Here is an 18,537-nt window from a genome sequence, read left to right on the forward strand (position 1 = left end):
GGTAACATATACTTAGTTTTCTCCGTGTTTACTTCTAGACCAACCTCTTTACTTGCGTCAATTAAAGTTTATGTGTTTTTCTTTATGGTATCTACATTATCACCCAGTAGATTCACATCATCGGCGTAGACCAACAGCTGACGTGTCCCATTTAATTTCAGTCCCATCTGGTTTTCCTGGACCTTCCTAATTGCATATTCTAAGGCAAAGTTGAAAAGGAGTGGCGATAAAGCATCTCCTCGTTTTAGACCATTCTGGATAGGAAATTTATCAGACAAATGTTTACCCACACAGACTTTACTATACGTTTCGTTTAAACACATTTTAACCAACCTAACTAGTTTCGTGGGTATCCCAAACTCTATCAGAATATTGTACAATACTTCCCTCCTAACTGAATCATAGGCTTTCTTGATGTGTAGGAATAACTGATACTAATCTTATGCGTTATATTTACCTAATCCTTCCAGCCGCACTATGGCCCTGGGGTCGACTCAGCCTCTATAAAAGAAATGAGTACCAGGAATCTTCCTGGGGGTAAAGGACGGCCGGCGCGTATGGCTGACAGCCTCACCGCCATCTATGAGCCGATTGTCTAGAAAATGTGGGAGCCTCGACATCTCACAACTCTATGGTCCTCCATGGCTTGTTACAGCGATAGCTTTACCTTACCGTACATGTTATTATATTATGATAAATAAGTTATCGGCGCCATATTAAATTATTTCTCAAGGTCAGCAAGTTTGCAAAGTTTCAAGTTCCCGAAGAAACAGCCTGCCTTCAGACATATAGCGCCATAGAACACGTTAAGATCTGCGTCTAGCAACATTTGTGGTTAACCAGCCATAGAATCTTGTGAATTGTGCAGAAAAAATCATACAATAATAGTATAACTATTAGCCCTCATCATCATAATTATCGTGTGACAAGAATTAAGCCATCATTTTCGTCTCTTTGTCGAAAGGTTCTGACCCCTTCTACCTTTAACTTTAGCTGATATGGCAGCTTCCGGGTTGGGTTTTATTTTCATTTGGTCGTTTTATTATTATTATTATTAATATTTTTATTATTATTATTATTATTATTGTACTGATATCTGTTAATCCCCGCCTTTCTCTTAATTCATTCTTACGTTCATGTTTCGCCAGTTTGTATCTGAAGAAACCGATTTCGCTCGCTTCCACTCTTCTCAAATGTTCTCTCTTTAACGCATAAAGTCCGGACTTATATATGGGTATTAATTATGAGATTTTGGCAGTTGTTACTAGAATATACCGTTTGATCTTCAAATTCGGAATATAAAAGTTGTGTTACAGAGTTATATTCAAATTATAACCCCGTGCTCTGCTGGTACAGCGATTCGCCAGCTCCGACAAAGTGTCAAAGCTACATAATTAGGTCGTCCATACACTGACATCGCAGGTTATAATTCCGTTTGAGGCGTGGAGTTTAAGTATTTTCTTCTTGTTGTCGTGTGAGGATAGTGGCATTATAGTGGGCAAATAAAGCATACTGCTCTGAGCCTGAATAGGGGCTGGGATAGCATAGTCGTATAGCGACTAGCTACGGGCTGGACAACCGAGGGGTCGGAGTTCAAGAACCGGTGGGGGTAAATTTTTTCATTTCTCCACGTCGTCCAGACCGGCTCTGGGGTCCATCCAACCTCCTACTTAAGTGTACCGGGGGCTCTTTCCTTAGGGGTAAAGCGACAGGGGCGTGAAGCTGACCACTCACCTCCAACTAGTTCCGGGGTCAAGAAAATGTGGATCTATACATCCATTCCACCATACGCCTTTACGGCGTAGTGCTTAATTAGCTAAGCACAGGGACAATTTTACCTTTACCTAAACCTGAATAGGATATTGAAAACACACGCATTACAAGACATGAAGGCTCGAAACGGGGGGAGGGGCAGAGGGAGAGGAGGAAGTGTGTGTAGATACAGCACGCATGAGAAAGTGCATGCAGGGTTTTGGTAGGGAAACCTGAAGGAATAAAACCACTAGGAACAGCTAGACGTAGATTGAGGGTATCATATTAAAATAATTCTTACATAAATAACCTGAGGTTGTGGACTAGATTCATCTGGCTCATGACAGAGATTAGTGTCGGGTTCCATAAAATGCTGAGAAATTCTTGAGTAGTTGAGCAACTGCTGGTTTCTCAAGAAAGATTCGGCTCCATGGAGTCAGCTCATACACCACTCCTACTTTCAAGCAACTGTAATAACAGCTAACTCTTCAGACTCCAGCAACCCAAACCGTCTCGATAACAAGCGCCCTTCCTGTTTTCCGTCGTCTTAGCATCTCATTCAGACCATCAATCAGGGATCCCCTTGAGCTCTTCCTTTCAAAAGTCATCGATCTCCCTTGCCACTGCTCCTCACAGAATTGGTAGAAGTGCTCGCGAATAAGAAACGGTTCTGATGGTACAGGGCTGGGAATAACTATGGAGTTCACAGACCTACTACATATATAAAGTTGTCAGCCTTACGCGCCAGCAGCCCTTTACCCTCCCAGAAAGATTCCTTGTACTCATTTGTATTAGAGGCTGAGTCGAACCTAGGGCCACAGTGTGGCTAGAAGGATTAGGTCAATTGAAAAAATCAACCTCATCGGGACGCAAAGCCGCGACTTTCCGGCTTGCGGCATAGTGCCTCAACCAACTACGCTACTGCATGCCCCAAACACTACTACTGCCAATACCATTACTGCTACTGCTACTACTACCAAGAATAATAACCATAATAACGAACAGCAAACATACATAGGCCTATTATGAGCTGTTTTGATGTCACGTGCAGACTCTAAAATTAAACTGTCAATATTCCTCAAACCCTCTTCTCGTGCAGGATGTGAAATTGAGGAACAGGTCATTCTAGCCCCGAGGTCACCAACCTTTCTCTCGTATGGACAAATGGGAAAACGAAAGTAATTTATAGCGGGCACGGTACGGATCTATAGAAAGCAGAAAAACAGAATGCGGACTGAAATAACTGAACTGTGAATTGTTTTGCACCTTACGTTCTCAAATCAAAATATTGATATTCTGAATAGCTAGACCACCTCGTCACTGTATAAGAATTCCGTTCATACAGCGAAATTCAAGTGCTTTGCTATCAATTAAGAGTGTTATGCATATTTTAATATTCTAGCGGGCATAACCCTGCTCGTAGGGAAAGATGACGATTTCCGGTCTAGGCTACACTATACGAGTAAACTGTTCGTCCTAAAACATACAACGGAACTACAGATTTGGGTATATAAGTCTTAATGCTTGTTATTTCAGATTTACCACCCAGCTTTTAATACTAAAACGAATTTAACATAAGCATTAAAATATGTTTAATATAATACACAAAGAATTAGAATTCCTCTTCTTAAACTTATTTAAATACAGTTATTTAAAATGTAAACATTATACCAGAATAAAAGCTAAAAATATTTGAGTCTACAATCAATCAGTACAAATCTAGGATATATGTTAGGAATATACAAAAGGCAGTAATAGTAGATCCACGGAAATAATTGTCTGCAAATAACACATGTCTCAGAAGAGTGAACGATAGAATTGAAACCATTCACCCCAATATGAAGCCGATACCTGTACATTAATCATGCCATTGCCTTCACAAATTTAAATTCAGTTTTGCACATGTAATTGCTCTCAATCTTTCAGATGAAGAGTTCCGATAAATGCTTTTATTCTTGCTGACAGGTGGAAGATATATGTGTATATGGAAGAAAATTATCAGATAAAATTTGAGAGCCTGAAAAGCAACTGATATGAAAGACGATGCGAAATACTATGAGCAAGAAATAGCAGAAATGTTTGTGTAAACAATGAGTACGAAAATGAGAGCAAATATATTTGAAATAATACTCTCCATAAAGTATGTATGAGAGGGAAGCTGTAGGCAATGATGGTGCATAGAAAGAATCTTTTAATTTGAAAAGGGAAAGTTTCAGTACCTTCCAAAAACAAACTCATCATCATAGATACAAATAAAAAAAAAAACTTCGTCTAAGAGTTCGTTTACCACATAATCATCTCCATGGAGCACATCCCATCCTGAGAACCTAACAGTTTTACAGCAAGTCAAACAATTCTCTGCTTTTTATGGAAACAGAAGGTCCATTACCAAGTTCACAAGGCCCTGACAGATGAATCCAGTCTAATTCCTGACGTTCTGTATCGTGTAGCGTTATTATTATTATCATATCATCTATGCCTAGATCTCTGGTATGCCCTCTTTCCTTCAGGCTTTCCTATTAAAATGTTCTATATATTTCTCATTTGTCCCATATGCGCTATATGCCTCATCCATATCACCTTCCTTGATTTGATCGATAATAATATTTGGCGAAGAATATAAATTATGAAACTATTCATTATGCAGTTTTATCCAGTCTCCTATTATTTCCTCCGACTGAAGTCTAAATTTTCTCCTCAGCACCTTGTTCTCAAACATAACCTATGTCCTACCCTTAGGGCGACTGAACACATTTCACATCCACCCAATCTCATAATCATAATGAAACTACATTGTCCCTCAGACACCAATAGCTTATATCTAGAGAAATATGTAAAGATGCTTACATCGTAGTCCTTACATCACAGGAATTATGGGATTTCAACAGAATCAAGGGATCGCTCATTACTTTAAAAATTAATTCAGCTGTAACATGGACTTCACATCCGTGCAAACCAGTCACGAATTCCAGTAATTAGGAGTCACGATTATTTTACTTAGATGAAAATTCTAGGTATCAATAATTAAAGTATATGGTTTCTCTCAAATTGCTGGAAACTATGGTTTTAAACACGCCCAAACCATTATTGATTCTATACTTGTGCAATTAATAAAGTGTCATTATACAAACGAGAGTTTAGTACAGGGCCTTAATGACAGATATAGTGACACACTGATCGTAACAATGGCCCACCTCTATTGGGGTGAGCGCTGCAAGGCAAATAGTGGTAGAAACCCACACCCTGGACATCCAACACAAAACCTTATTTCAGGAGTATTAAAACTGTTATTAATCTGAATAGCCTTCAAGTGTACCTACATTCTATCTGCATATGGATTCCATTCATCTTGCTAGGGCATTGAATTGTACGTGCAGAATTTTTTTTAAGTGAAGGCGGAATTCTGTCGAAGACGAAGAAGGAAATGCTGTTCACTCAAAATCAATGTGTCTGTTGATTTTGTGTCACGGCTGAAAATGAGGGCAGATACGGTATACTTAGTCTCGTATTTTCTCTTAACAAGCTATTTACAGTAACTTTTAAGTCAATATTTAATAAGATCGTATGCCTGATCGACGAGACAGTTTTCGGGAAACTGCATTGTAGTAGTGGATTTGCGCTTCTCACGGCGACGACTATGAAGATCCAATTTTCTGGGCCGTAATTCGGTGACAGCCCGACGTTTCGGAAGAACATATCGTCTCCATCTTCAAGGTAAAAGAGTAAAAGCAAGAAACCAGCAGAAGCAGGAAGCAAGCTCAGATCAACGCTGCAAAGTCGGTCTCTCCTAATTACATGGCGTTACGACCCAGAACACTGTACTCTTCACTGCACTGTAATACCCACAATTCTCTTTGCGTGCGCCATTCCCAGGGTCTTTCAACTGATGCTTAAGCGTCTACCTAATTCTAAAGAGCCATTTAGATCCCTGCTTTGTGTTTATGTACTGTGCAACTGTATTCCCATGTTGATCAAGATGGCACATTCAAATGATCTAGTTGTAGATACGATGTATTATAGTATTACGAGCAGTCGTAGCACTGCCAACTAGTAAAGCTGTGACGTCACATAGTTGACAGACTGTTCTTCATATATGCGACCATTTCAGAATTTTGTTTGCCATTCATATTAAGATAATTTGATGAATTCAACACTTCTGACTCATTTTCCAAACGCAGAGACTGAAACAATGCTGCATATTTCATATGCTCCTTCAGGAAACTTTCGTAAAAAAGTGAAATTCGGTAGCGTCGAGAAATGACTGAAAGGCAATGTGGATATTTTAAACTCTATCGTTTTAAGTATATAAGTAGCCCATTATCTCACTTAACAGCTGCATACATCATCTCAAGGGTCTCAATTTGTTCGTTTTCTTGAAGTTTCCGCAGAATCATTGCTGGCAACATCCCAAATTTTCCCAAAGTCGTTACACTCGGTTTCTCGGTCTCGTGATCTTAACTTGTTGACTGTTATATAGGATATCCGTGAGAAGAAATGTTTAACTTCCAGACGAACGGAGAAGCAAAGATTTGCTTACAACTGACGACAAGCTTTGGGTCATTTGGTTTACATTTTAAACAAATAACCTAAATACATTACGCATGATTAAATAGAGTCCATTCTTTGATACTACGTACAGATTTCTTAAGCTACTAACTCCATGTCAAGCCGTCAGTTGCGCAACTACTCAAGAAGTTCCAAACATTTTACAAAACCCGAAGTTTCATTACCGTGCTCACAAGAGCCCTCCACTGGCACTTATCCTCAGCCAGATTAATCCAGTCTATACCACCCCATCCTATCCCTCTAAGGTTCACTTTAACATTATCCACCCACCTACGTCTTTGTCTTCCTAATGGTCCCTCTCCTTCTGGACTTCCCACAAATATACTACATTCATTCATCTTCTCTCCCATTCGTGCTACATGCCCTGCCCATCTCATCCGCTTGACTTGATCATTCTAATTATACTTGGAGAAGAGTACAAGTTATGAAGCTCCTAATTATGCAGTTTTCTCCAACCTCCTGTCACTTCATCTCTCTTCGGTCCAAAAGTTGTCAACAACCTGTTCTCAAACACCCTTAGTCTATGTTCCTCTCTTAATGTTGGAGACCAATTTCGCACCAATTTTTTTATTGCTAGTGGGGTGGCCCCTCGTTGGTGTCTCCACCTTATCGTGGTGAGGGAGTTTGAGTATGCCAAGGACCNCGCCACTTTGTCCACCACAAATCCCACTTGACCAGACACGGGATCGGACCCGGGCCGCCGCGGTGGGAAGCCAGCGACTAACGGCTTGAGCTATGGCGCGGCTCTAATTTCGCACCCATACAGAACCACAGGCAAAATTATAGTTTTGTATATTTGGCAAATAAATCATTGCGGTACTTTTCTTCAATTTTGTAGTCCTGCAATATTCTCTGACATGATGACTTATCCAAGGTAAATCTGGCTGACAATTTTACACTCAAAATTGTAATTCTGAGCCACCCGCACAAAAATTCGTATAAAGTGTCAGCAGTTCTGTCAAAACAGACGTCAACAAAACATTGTAATCCTTCTTGCACTTTCCCATTTTCGCAGTCATAATGAAGACATGTGGAAAGCTGAAGCTGCCTCCTAATTGTTTCTGTTTCAGACCTTCCATGACATACGCCACTACCTAAACAATATGTGCTTCTCACGTCATGAATCAAACCCACCTCAGCGTGAACATTCCTCATGCACACAATTACCAGGTCCTCACTTTCTGAACTCTGTGGTCCGCTTTGGTTCAGTTTGACAGAATTCATATTGCGTCCTGTTGGAACGTTGAAATGGATCTAACTGAAGTAAACCTGTACATTATACTCGGAACCATATATGCGCAGTGCATCATTATTTCCAGATTGAGATCACAGACGGAGATTGGCTTTCGTGTATACACGCAAAATGGAATTATTTAAAGTAAATTCTATAAAGAGCGGCATGCAGGTATAACTGTGATCAATGATTTCGAAACTAGGTCAATAAGAGTTAGCAGATCAATAATTAAAGCAAAATTTTACGCTTGGAGCAACTCCGATTGAATATACACACCTGGAAAAATACCATTTTCGTGACCAAGGCATATACGAGAGCATATTATCAAAATAAATATTAACGAAGCAGGTAATTCGGTATTCTGAGTTGTGACACTGTGTAGTCTCCAAGGTGATTAACAATGTTTCTGTGAAATCTGAAGACATATGCAGTAGTTTCCTCTGTAACTTTGGTAACCACCGATCACACTACATGGTATCACAACACAGAAGAGCACAATTCAAATGGATTCATCTGGCGCAGGATAGGGTCCAATGGTGGGCTCTTCTGAGTCCAGTCACGAACCTTTGGGTTTCACAAATGGCGGTGAATGCCTTCACCAGCAAAGACACTATCAGCCTCTCCAGTATTCTGCTGTATGGCATTAACTACACCAAGAAACACATGCCTCTAGGTATACAGCATTTTAAATGCTGCGTTACAACTGATCTAAAGTGGTAAATGTCTGTGTCCCAGTATGACACAGGTGTAGTGCCAAACTTGATGCGCTACTTACCCCAGTATTAAATGGGGTAATCAGCTTAATGCTACAATTACTTTATATGTTACAATGAAATACATTGGCTAGTGAACCAGTTCTGAATACAAAGACGGAAAACATATAACTCCTGCAAAGAATCAAATCTTGGTTGTCCAGTTCACAGCCAGTCATGCCACCATCTCTTAAATCAGCATTAGTCATTTCTGACCATTATTCTGCTTCAGAAAAGTCTTTCTTCTTGGTTTATTTAATGATTCTATTAATTTATCAGATTATGTAACACCGTATGATAAAGATGATTAGTGAATAATCAATTCAAGAGCTTTTGGAATGAAACTGTATTAACCCAATTAAAATATTATCCTGCCATTTGCCTGGAGGGACTGGGGAAAATGCACAAAACCACAGTCAGGATAGATAGTTTGAGGATGACATTTGAAAACAGGCCCTCCTGTATATAAAGCACAAGTGTAAGCTATCTACTTCTGTAACATCCATCTTACAACATACTGTAAAGAAAGTAATCAAAACGTCCATAATACAGAGCTGACTTCCTGAATCATTAATACAATAATTATGAGTTTTCTTTTAAGTTTTAAGTGACACCAAGTACTTGACACATCAAAACAATTACTAGACTCAGTTAATAACCCACGGAAGTGTGTTGCTCAAACAAAACACTTTACGAGATTAAAATGTCATTAAGAGACAACTGTTTCCAAAGGTACAGTGCTGTGATCTTAGAACTTACCACAATCATTGGGTCACTTAAGTGGAAGTGTCACATTTTCCCCTTCTCTAGTAAGGCTTTAAAGGTTTAGACTGGTAACACAATCGGCACACTTACTGCCAAAATTAACTTTACGAAGATTACACCAGAAGCTGGAAATTCTCTCCACTATTAAACACATATTTCTGACATGTGTAAAAAGTTTACATTTATATATTGAAGCTTTTTTTTTAAACATAATAACTTGAAACTTGAAATCCCAGTCTCCTGTCCATGGCATTGGGGAGATTTTCACTATCGTTCAAACCCAGTACTGATTTAATCTAATTTCTTTTCAGTGAACATTTCTAACACATTGTGGCATACAGACCCAGTGTTAAGCAACGACTGTGAACAGCAACCATTACTACAGACCGGCTCTGTAAACATGCTCCTGTTGCTAGGCAGCAGATTCTTAGTAATACAACAGTTGGGCTACAAAAATTGCAACAAAGCGTTCCTATGTGGTGTGTGCCAAACTGTTATAAGGGACAAAATCAGTTGTGAGTGAGTTCTGCATGGGATGCTATGCAAAGAGGGCCTGAGAGCATGAAGCTGAAGAATCTCCACTGTTAGAAACCGTTGCCAGCGAATGGCTGATGAAGACACAGCAGGCTAGAAAAGGGCTTAACAGGCGCTGTTGTGTTTCGTGATGACACTGTAATTGCTTGTAATTTCAAATTATGGGTATAAGTGGTCAATACAGCCTTTCACAAATCCAAACCCTGTCCATAGTCAGACATACTAAGTGACAATATGCTGTAATATGGGTAAGTTTTATTTGTAAGTCAGTTATACTAGGAGTCTGCATCTCTGCAGCCTGACTATATGGGAAGGCTGTCTCAGCACTTTGTAGGATGCTCTAAAATGAATGCATTGTACAATCCCTGTGATCAATGTATGTGCTGACAGTGCATGAAGTGCTTTCAGATTAAATATTTGAAATTAATTTAATGGCAACAGCTAGCATGTAGTGTCTTATTTTCTCATACAAAAAAAAACATGTTGAGTTTTCATGACAATTTGGAAAATCTTATATGAACAGTTAGTACAGCCCATAATTGCATTTATTTAAACTGTGTACACAAAATGAAATAATAAAATAAATCCACATATAAACTCAAAGAATAAAATAAGCAGGAAATTAAAAGTACACGGACATAAAGTTCACAAATAAAAATGTTTACTTACAAAATCAATTTATTTATTTCAAAATAAAAATACAACATAAAAACTACTTCAGATGAAACAAAACTGTAAACAAATTTCTGGATGTTGGATGTTAGGTACAAGAAGTGAACCAATACTGTGAAAACGACATGAACTTCTCTGCGACAACAGGTTTAGCAACAATATATGAGCACATAAGTAACGAAGAGACAAAAGTTAGGAGTCACTGAGCAAGATTTCCATCACCAGGAGCAATGGAAAGCTACTTTGTTGTAGTGAGGCTTACAGCAACCATTCGCAATGTACCTTTTATACTATCTCCACAATACAATCCCAAAACAGGTACATCAACATCCTGTAATTACACTCAAATATCAAACTAAACTTACATACAAAGATAATAGGAACACAATTTTCAAGTCAACCATGGGTTTCTCTCATATCAGTAGGTACAAAATATAACAAGTGTGATAAACACCTCAACTTCTGGCATCTAAAACCGACTGTGAATAGTCTTTCTCAAGAAATAAAATATAGGTTAATACTGTACTACATTAATACTACTCGTGTTTTACACATAAATGCTGAATTGCTGATAGCAAGCTGAACGAAACTCCATGGTAGTCTCTTTGGTATTGGGCTCTTATAGCTTCACTACCATGATCATGAAACCATATGTACCCATATCATTTCAATTCAGTTCACATTTTCACAATTTCTGACATTAAGTTACATTACATCCAGATAATCTAAATAACAGCAATGAAATGAGAATACAAGTCAATCCATATACACAAAAATTGACAATATTATATTTCAGCATCCTGTTACACTCACACAATATATATGGATAAATACCGTCTTAAGTGCAACAAATTTTATTGTAATTTTTACTTCTTTTCCTCCTCCACACTATATGTTTCGGCCCTAAATGGCCATCATCAGGTGTGTATCACTCACGTAGCTGTTACACTGCTTGTTAAAATTTAAAATTACCAGTCTTTCTAATTGTATAAAATCTTTGTTAATCTACACGCGTCGATTTGATTTTTAAATTAGCACTTTTTAAAACTTAATTCAAGTTAAAATGTCTATAAGATCTCTGTTCTTTCTTTTTCAAATTTTTAGTTAAAATTTTTCAGGGTACATGCCCTATGCCCTATGCCTTAGGCTGCAGCACCGTAGATATAGGGCATGTACCCTGAAAAATTTTAACTAAAAATTTGAAAAAGAAAGAACAGAGATCTTATAGACATTTTAACTTGAATTAAGTTTTAAAAAGTGCTAATTTAAAAATCAAATCGACGCGTGTAGATTAACAAAGATTTTATACAATTAGAAAGACTGGTAATTTTAAATTTTAACAAGCAGTGTAACAGCTACGTGAGTGATACACACCTGATGATGGCCATTTAGGGCCGAAACATGTAGTGTGGAGGAGGAAAAGAAGTAAAAATTACAATAAAATTTGTTGCACTTAAGACGGTATTTATCCATATACACAAAAATTGTTTTCAACAATGATGTGAAATCTAGTAACCACTTAAATTTGATGTGTACAGCTTCCATGATATTTCCAAAGCTTCAAGATAGATGAAACTGTCCAAACAGGCTTGCCATGTTACTAGAACAACTACACACATTTTAAGAAGTTCAAGACATAAATATTTTATGATAAATGTAACTTTTAAATTTGGTGTGCAATTTTCAATTCTTTGTCTTATGATGTTATATATACTTTTCTTTCATATTACATGTATGTGCAGTAAAGTGACTAAGACAACACAATCCCCTTTGTGGCTATGAACACAGAATGAGGCTGAACCAACACTAGTGCTATTTAATGTTGTGTCCCAAAATTTTGTGACAGAGTAGACCTCATAAAAAGTAGATGAATGTCTGATACCGTTACTTTTGTGTATAATGTTAAATAATAACACTATGAATACAAAAACACTACAAGTATATTTATGTTTACATCACATAACAATAATAAGGACCCATTATAGGGAGACACATGAAATTTGAAACAGCGACACACCGCCAGCAAAATGATTTCATACACTGAATACACTTCATTCACTGAATGTCTCAGGTGGAACAATCAGATGCTTCTCCTGTCCAGTCATATCCACAAAACTGAGATTCCTGCAGGTGAAAACCTGAACAAGCCTGAACACATTAGAAATAAAACTTACCCAAGTTACATCAGCTGTTGGAAATCATTTTTGTTATTGCTGTCAGCAGGATGTTCAAGCCTAGCACCAATTTCATCCAATTTCTCTTCAATTTCATTCTGTGCAAATTGCTGAATAGCTGCCATGAGGTGAGCTTATACACTTACGCCAGCCAACTTGCATATATCCTGAGCCCTACGTTGCTTTGAATCCTGTAATTGTACCTGAACTGTGTGATAAGTAGTTATTCACTCAATTGTTTTATTTTTGTATTTCCTGCATCATAATATCATGCAAGAGATACATACTGGAACAACGACAGTGTACAATAAAAAGTTAAAGTTATCCCAGTACTTATTTTGAATTGCTTCATTTTTGGTCCGTTACACTATCAATCACAGACTTTGTTATCCCAGTACTTAAATTACATAATTAAGCACTATACCATGAAGGCAAATGGGGGAATGGAGGTATAGCTCCACCATTCTTAACCTCAACACTAGATGGAGGTGAGTGGCCAGCTTCACACTCCTGCCAATTTACTCCCTGGACATACTGGGGAGGAAGCTGGATTGGTCCCAGATCAGGCATAGGCATCATGGAAAAGTGAAAAATCCCACCCTTGCCAGGAATCAAACCCTGGTCATCCAGTCCATACCACAGTCACAATACTGCATGAGTTACCATGGCTCTTAGGTCACATACAGTACCTATGTGTTTTGTAAGTAAAATAAGAAGATGACTCTGGGGACCATATCAGGATCGTACAAGCACACATAGAAGAACTATTAACAGAACTGTAATTAAATTAAAGTAGGCTGGGATATTATTGGGGGTGGGGAGAGAAATAACTGAAACACACAGCACACAATGAGGAGAAACTGCATGAAATCAGTGCTCGACTTGAACATTTTCACTGGAATGCCCAAACGACTGGGGTTTAACTTTCCAGTTTGCACTGTCTCTCAAGAACTTCAATGGGTAATGTAAACTTCTTACAGAGGTATCATACATGTATGTGTAAAAACAGATATCCTTTCCGGCATCTACTGCAATATGGGAAGTTTAATATGTAACATGGTTAGGCTGTAGGTTTGTTAGGTTCTGCTAACTAACTAACTCCATGGAGCTGAGCCCTTCTTGAGAAGCCGCCAAATGTGCAGCTACTTAAGAGCTTCCCAGCATTTTATGAAACCTGAAGATTCATTACTGTGTTCATAAGAGCCATCCAATGGTCCCTATCCTGAGCCACATCGATCAGGTCCATATCATCCCATCCTATCTCTCTAAGATACTTTTAATATTATCCACCCACCTGTGTCCTGGTCTTCCTAGTGGTCTTTTTCCTTTTTGCTTTCCCTCCAATATCCCATATGCATTCATCATAATCCCCATTCGTGCTACATGCCCTGCCCACCTAATCCTCCTTGACTTGATCATTCTAATTACACCTGGAGAAGAGTACAAGTTATGAAGCTCCTCCTCATGCAGTTTTCTCCAACCTCCTGTCACTTCACCTCTCTTCAGACCAAATATTCTCCTCAGCACCCTGTCTCAAACACCCTCAGTCTATGTTCCTCCCTTAATGTCAGAGACTAAGTTTCACACCCATACAAAACCACAGCCAGAATTATAGTTCTGTATATTCTAATTTTTGTTTTTAGACAGCAGATGAGAAGACAAAAGGTTCTTGACTGAATGCTTGGTTCTGCTAGTGGCCTGAATTGATGGGTGTAGCATACAACTCTTCTGCCTGAGAGATTCAGTGATATGCAGAACACAGAAAAAATCTCACTGTAAAGAAGAAACAACTACTGCAACTGAATTGCCAAGCTAGGCATTATTGCACAGGGTAAGGTAACAGGGGGTTACCTATGAAAAATGTCAAGATTCCTGAATGCTTTTTCCACATGCCAGCATACAGTATTCCCAGGCTAAAGTTACATAACTTCATGTATTGGACTTCAGGAATTGGAGCTCATACAATTTACATTATTTACTCTAAGTATGAAGAGTTATATCTTCTGAAACACAATGCTGCATAGCCTGTTGAAAGTCAATCAACATTTCAGAGGAACATGTCACCTCTATATTCTCGGCTGAAGAAATTACCAAGCATGAGCTTGCTACCTACTTCCCACTGGCTTCTTGCTTATTTTTCAAGCCTTAAGATGGTGGCAACATATTCCTCTGAAATGTCACTTGCTTTCCAACGGGCTACACAGCATAATATCCCAGAAGATATCAGAACTCTTCATAACCACCTGTATGGGAACCTCAAATCATACATAGGCTAAGTATATTTGGGCACTTTGGCCTATAATAAGTGTGTGAATGGATTTAGAGATGCATCAGTATCATTGGGTGTACCTGAATAAAAATCATACTAGATAATAATTTAAGGAAAAAAACTCTGTAGCCTCTAGTCCTCAAGCAAACTATACCGACCGAGCAACCGCCACTTGTTGGCGAAGTTAGTGCCAACTTTTGTGGATAGAGGGTGTCGCGTGGTTAGTGCAATTGATTCCCACTGCCGCTACTCTTTCATTCAAGTAGCTCCTCAATTAACCTCACAAGGCTGAGTGGACCACATTCAAGATCCACTACTTCTCAGAAAATCTGGTAGCGCCTCTGGTTACCAACCCAACAACAACAAAAACAACAGCAATTGTAAGGGCTGAACACATTAATCTAGAGGTAATGCTTTGCATATATATTCTGGAAGTGCTTGGTTTAAATCTGCACTGAGACATGGGCTATCCTGCCTGCTGTTTTCAGTTTTCACTCCATGCTAGTTCCAGGGTAATACCTTGGTTACGCCACAACCAGTTCCTTCCAAATCCTTTCTGATTCATCAATCATCCTACCATCTAATGTTATACATGTATGTGTATATAGCTTTAACAGCACTATTTAATAACCTATAAAAAGGGTACCCCTAACAAGTTAATAAACTTGGGTTTTATCTACCATTACTGACCAAAACAAATGTTCAAACATACTCGTGTTGTAAATTTACACCCACACCTATGCAAATATTATGGCAACTAAATCTTGATTCCTGGTAATTAAATTGTTTCTAACTAACTAACGTCATGGAGCTGAGCCCTTCTTCAGAAGCCACCAGTTGTGCAGCTACTCAAGAACGTCCCAGCATTTTATGCAACCAGAAGGTTCATTACCATGTTCACAAGAGCAAATCCATCGGTCCTATCCCAAGCCAGATCAACCCAATCCATACGACCCCATCCTGTCTCTCTAAGATCCATTTTAATATCGCCTACCCAACTATGTCTTGGTCTTACTTGTGGTCTCTTTCCTTCTGGCTTTCCAACCAATATCCTACATGCATTCTTCTTCTTCTTCTTCTTCTCCTCCTCCTCCTCCTTTTCCCAATTCGTGCTACATGCCCTACCCATCTCATCCTCCTTCACTTTATCATTCTAATTCTATTTGGTGAAGAGTACAAGTTCTGAAGGTCCTTATTAAATGGTTCCTCTTAATGTAATTACCTGTGAAGTTTATTTCGCTCTAAGATGCAGGGACTGCAAGTTTCTACCTTCCCTTCTTCACATCATAAGGTGCAAACATACAGTGAAATTAGCATACTTTATAGCCATACTTCCAATATTACACTTACTTCTGGCAGCTCATCGGGCACCTTCCCCATCCATGTCAGGGAAAGGATAGCACAATCACATTTAGCATTGGTATTGCGCTCAAAATGAAGGTGCATAGCCGAACGATCATTCACAAACCACGGCACGGTGAAGTAGAGCAGGATTAATAAAAATCGGTAAGTTCAATACCTACGTACAGCACAATACCGGCGGAATTTCTCATGGTAAAGCCTGCGTACTTTCGTCAACTGAGTAGTTCATGACAGCAAAATTTGTCACAATTGTCGTATAACAAATACCAGTGTCTCACCCCGTTATCACTATGTTTGGCGGAGCAACATTTCTGTTTTGGTTTTAAAAAACACTAGAAGAATTGGCTTGTATTATAAATAAATTCACAACAGTTCTAGCGCGAAAAGCGTCGAAACTCTAACAAGTTAAAAAAGTAACAACAAAGTTTAATCATTCGCACATCGAATAATTAAAACCAATTTAAAAACAAATCTCACGTATCTGATTCATTATACTGCACTATTCCTGCAGTCAACACTTCAGAAATGTACGAACTTCGTTTACGAAACCACGTATCCAACCCTCCCTAACACAAATTATTGATTTAAACCCATGCCACCTACTGGCACCTTTTCGAATAAGTGCGCAACGCTGTGCACGGACGCTGAGCGCTTCCCTTCTGTTTAAAAGTCGAATAGATAGCAGCACATATCAGCCGATTTGTGCGGAAGCGGAGAGTGCGTTCCGGTTGGTTCCGGTAGGCTTCAGTTTATGTTAAATGGTGGCTATTATTGAGGGCAAGGGGCGTAAGGGGTTACCATATGTTGACGGATAGTGGGAATTTTGTGGTAAAAACTAAAAATTCACGAGAATTGAATTTCACTTACAAAAATTTGTAGTTCTCTTAAATTCTTCGGTGCGCTTTGTTAGTCAAAATTATCAAAACATTTATAGTTCAGTGTCATTTAGGTTTAAAGTCTCGTGCAACGCTATGTTATATAAAATTTATTAAAGTTGCTTGGTTCACGCGGGAGCGTAGTTGGTTGAGACACTATGCTACAAGCCGGAAGCTTGCGGGCTTGAGACTCGATGAGGTGGATTTTTTTTCAATTTATCTAATCATAGCCGCACTATGGCCCTGGGCTCGATTCAACCTCAGACAAATAAGTACCAGGCATCTTCTGGGGGGGATCTGTAAACCGATTGTCAAGGTAAAATGTGGGAGCCTCGACATCTCGCAACCCTGTGGGCCTTCACAGCCTGCTACAGGGATATCTTTACCTTTTTAATCTGAGTTTTAAGATTTCTCTAACACACTGTAATAAAAACGTCGTACAGAAAGACACCCAATGTGTATGGAAAAAGGAATAAATTGCGGGAGATTTAATATCTCCTGTTTCTCAAACTGTGTGCATAAAGTGATTTCCACTGCTGGTTCTAACCAATTTTTTCATTATCTGTAAAGTAACAACAGACATCCTGTACTGTGTATCCATGAAACCCATTCTCCAAAGCCTTCATTAAATTTCTTTCAGTGTATGCTGGTCCATTGGCCTACTGAAAATATACAAAAGTATTTCTTTAAAGTAACTGTTCAAAGAAGGGCTTCAAAACATTCTTTATAAAACACTTCATAAGAATGTGGTAATTAATATATGATTTCACTGGCAAAGAATCAGGTTTCATGCCATCTTTCTGTACCTGTAAGAACAGTATTGCCTCCCTGCATCACAACGTGCATGACAGCCTGCACTTTGAAAGCTACAACAGCAACAAAAACATTTTCCCTACAATAAAACATTCTTGGAAGTTTTGGTGAAGTTGTACGAAGTTGCTACTGCTGATATAAAATCATCCGTTTTACGCTATAGTCTTGCTACTGATGATGATGTTAAATAAAAAAACAACTTCTGCACTAGTTAAATGAAAAACATGTCTACTTGAATGCTTAATATCTACCTAATTTGCCGGAAGGTATGAACAGAAAATTATGACTTTAGAATAAACATGGTCTCGATCTATACATCCACTTCCCCATGTGCCTTCATGGTGTAGTGCTTAATTAGTTAAGTAAAGGGAAAACATCACCTTACATTATCATGGTCACATTAGGAGGAACAGACAAAAAAGTTAAGTTGTGGCCCATTTGCTGAAGGAACTAACTTTGTCCACTGTTTTCTCAATCTTTCTAACCCCTTATTACCATCATAAATCTCAACAAAATATGTAATACATTTTAATAGAAAGTTGTAGGACAGTGAGCATAATCTGACTTCACTGTATTTGGTAATTAAAAAAATGCTCTTGGCAGTCTTTTCAAAATGAAGATAAACTGATATATATTTATTTTAAATACTGTACATAAAATAAACTGCCAGGAATATTAATTATATTACATAGTTATTACAACTTTCACAATTAATCGGTGGGTCAAATTAATGAATTACTTTTAATCTCCTCTACTTTTTGTTTATTCC

General features: G+C 38.4%; 1 protein-coding gene across 2 annotated transcripts in view; it reads right to left on the bottom strand.

Moving 5' to 3' along the window:
- Window positions 1–16,664, bottom strand: part of LOC111867009 (tubby-related protein 4) — a 92,471-nt gene extending 75,807 nt beyond the window's left edge. For both annotated transcript variants that reach the window (XM_023856463.2, XM_023856462.2), the window contains exon 1: window positions 16,069–16,664. In XM_023856463.2, coding sequence (XP_023712231.1) covers window positions 16,069–16,164 — 96 coding nt within the window. In that variant the 5' untranslated portion in view covers window positions 16,165–16,664. The remainder of the gene's footprint in view (window positions 1–16,068) is intronic.
- Between the last annotated feature and the right edge of the window lie 1,873 nt (window positions 16,665–18,537).

Source organism: Cryptotermes secundus, unplaced genomic scaffold, assembly GCF_002891405.2.
Source record: "Cryptotermes secundus unplaced genomic scaffold, Csec_1.0 scaffold1437, whole genome shotgun sequence".
Taxonomy (NCBI): Eukaryota; Metazoa; Arthropoda; class Insecta; order Blattodea; family Kalotermitidae; genus Cryptotermes; species Cryptotermes secundus.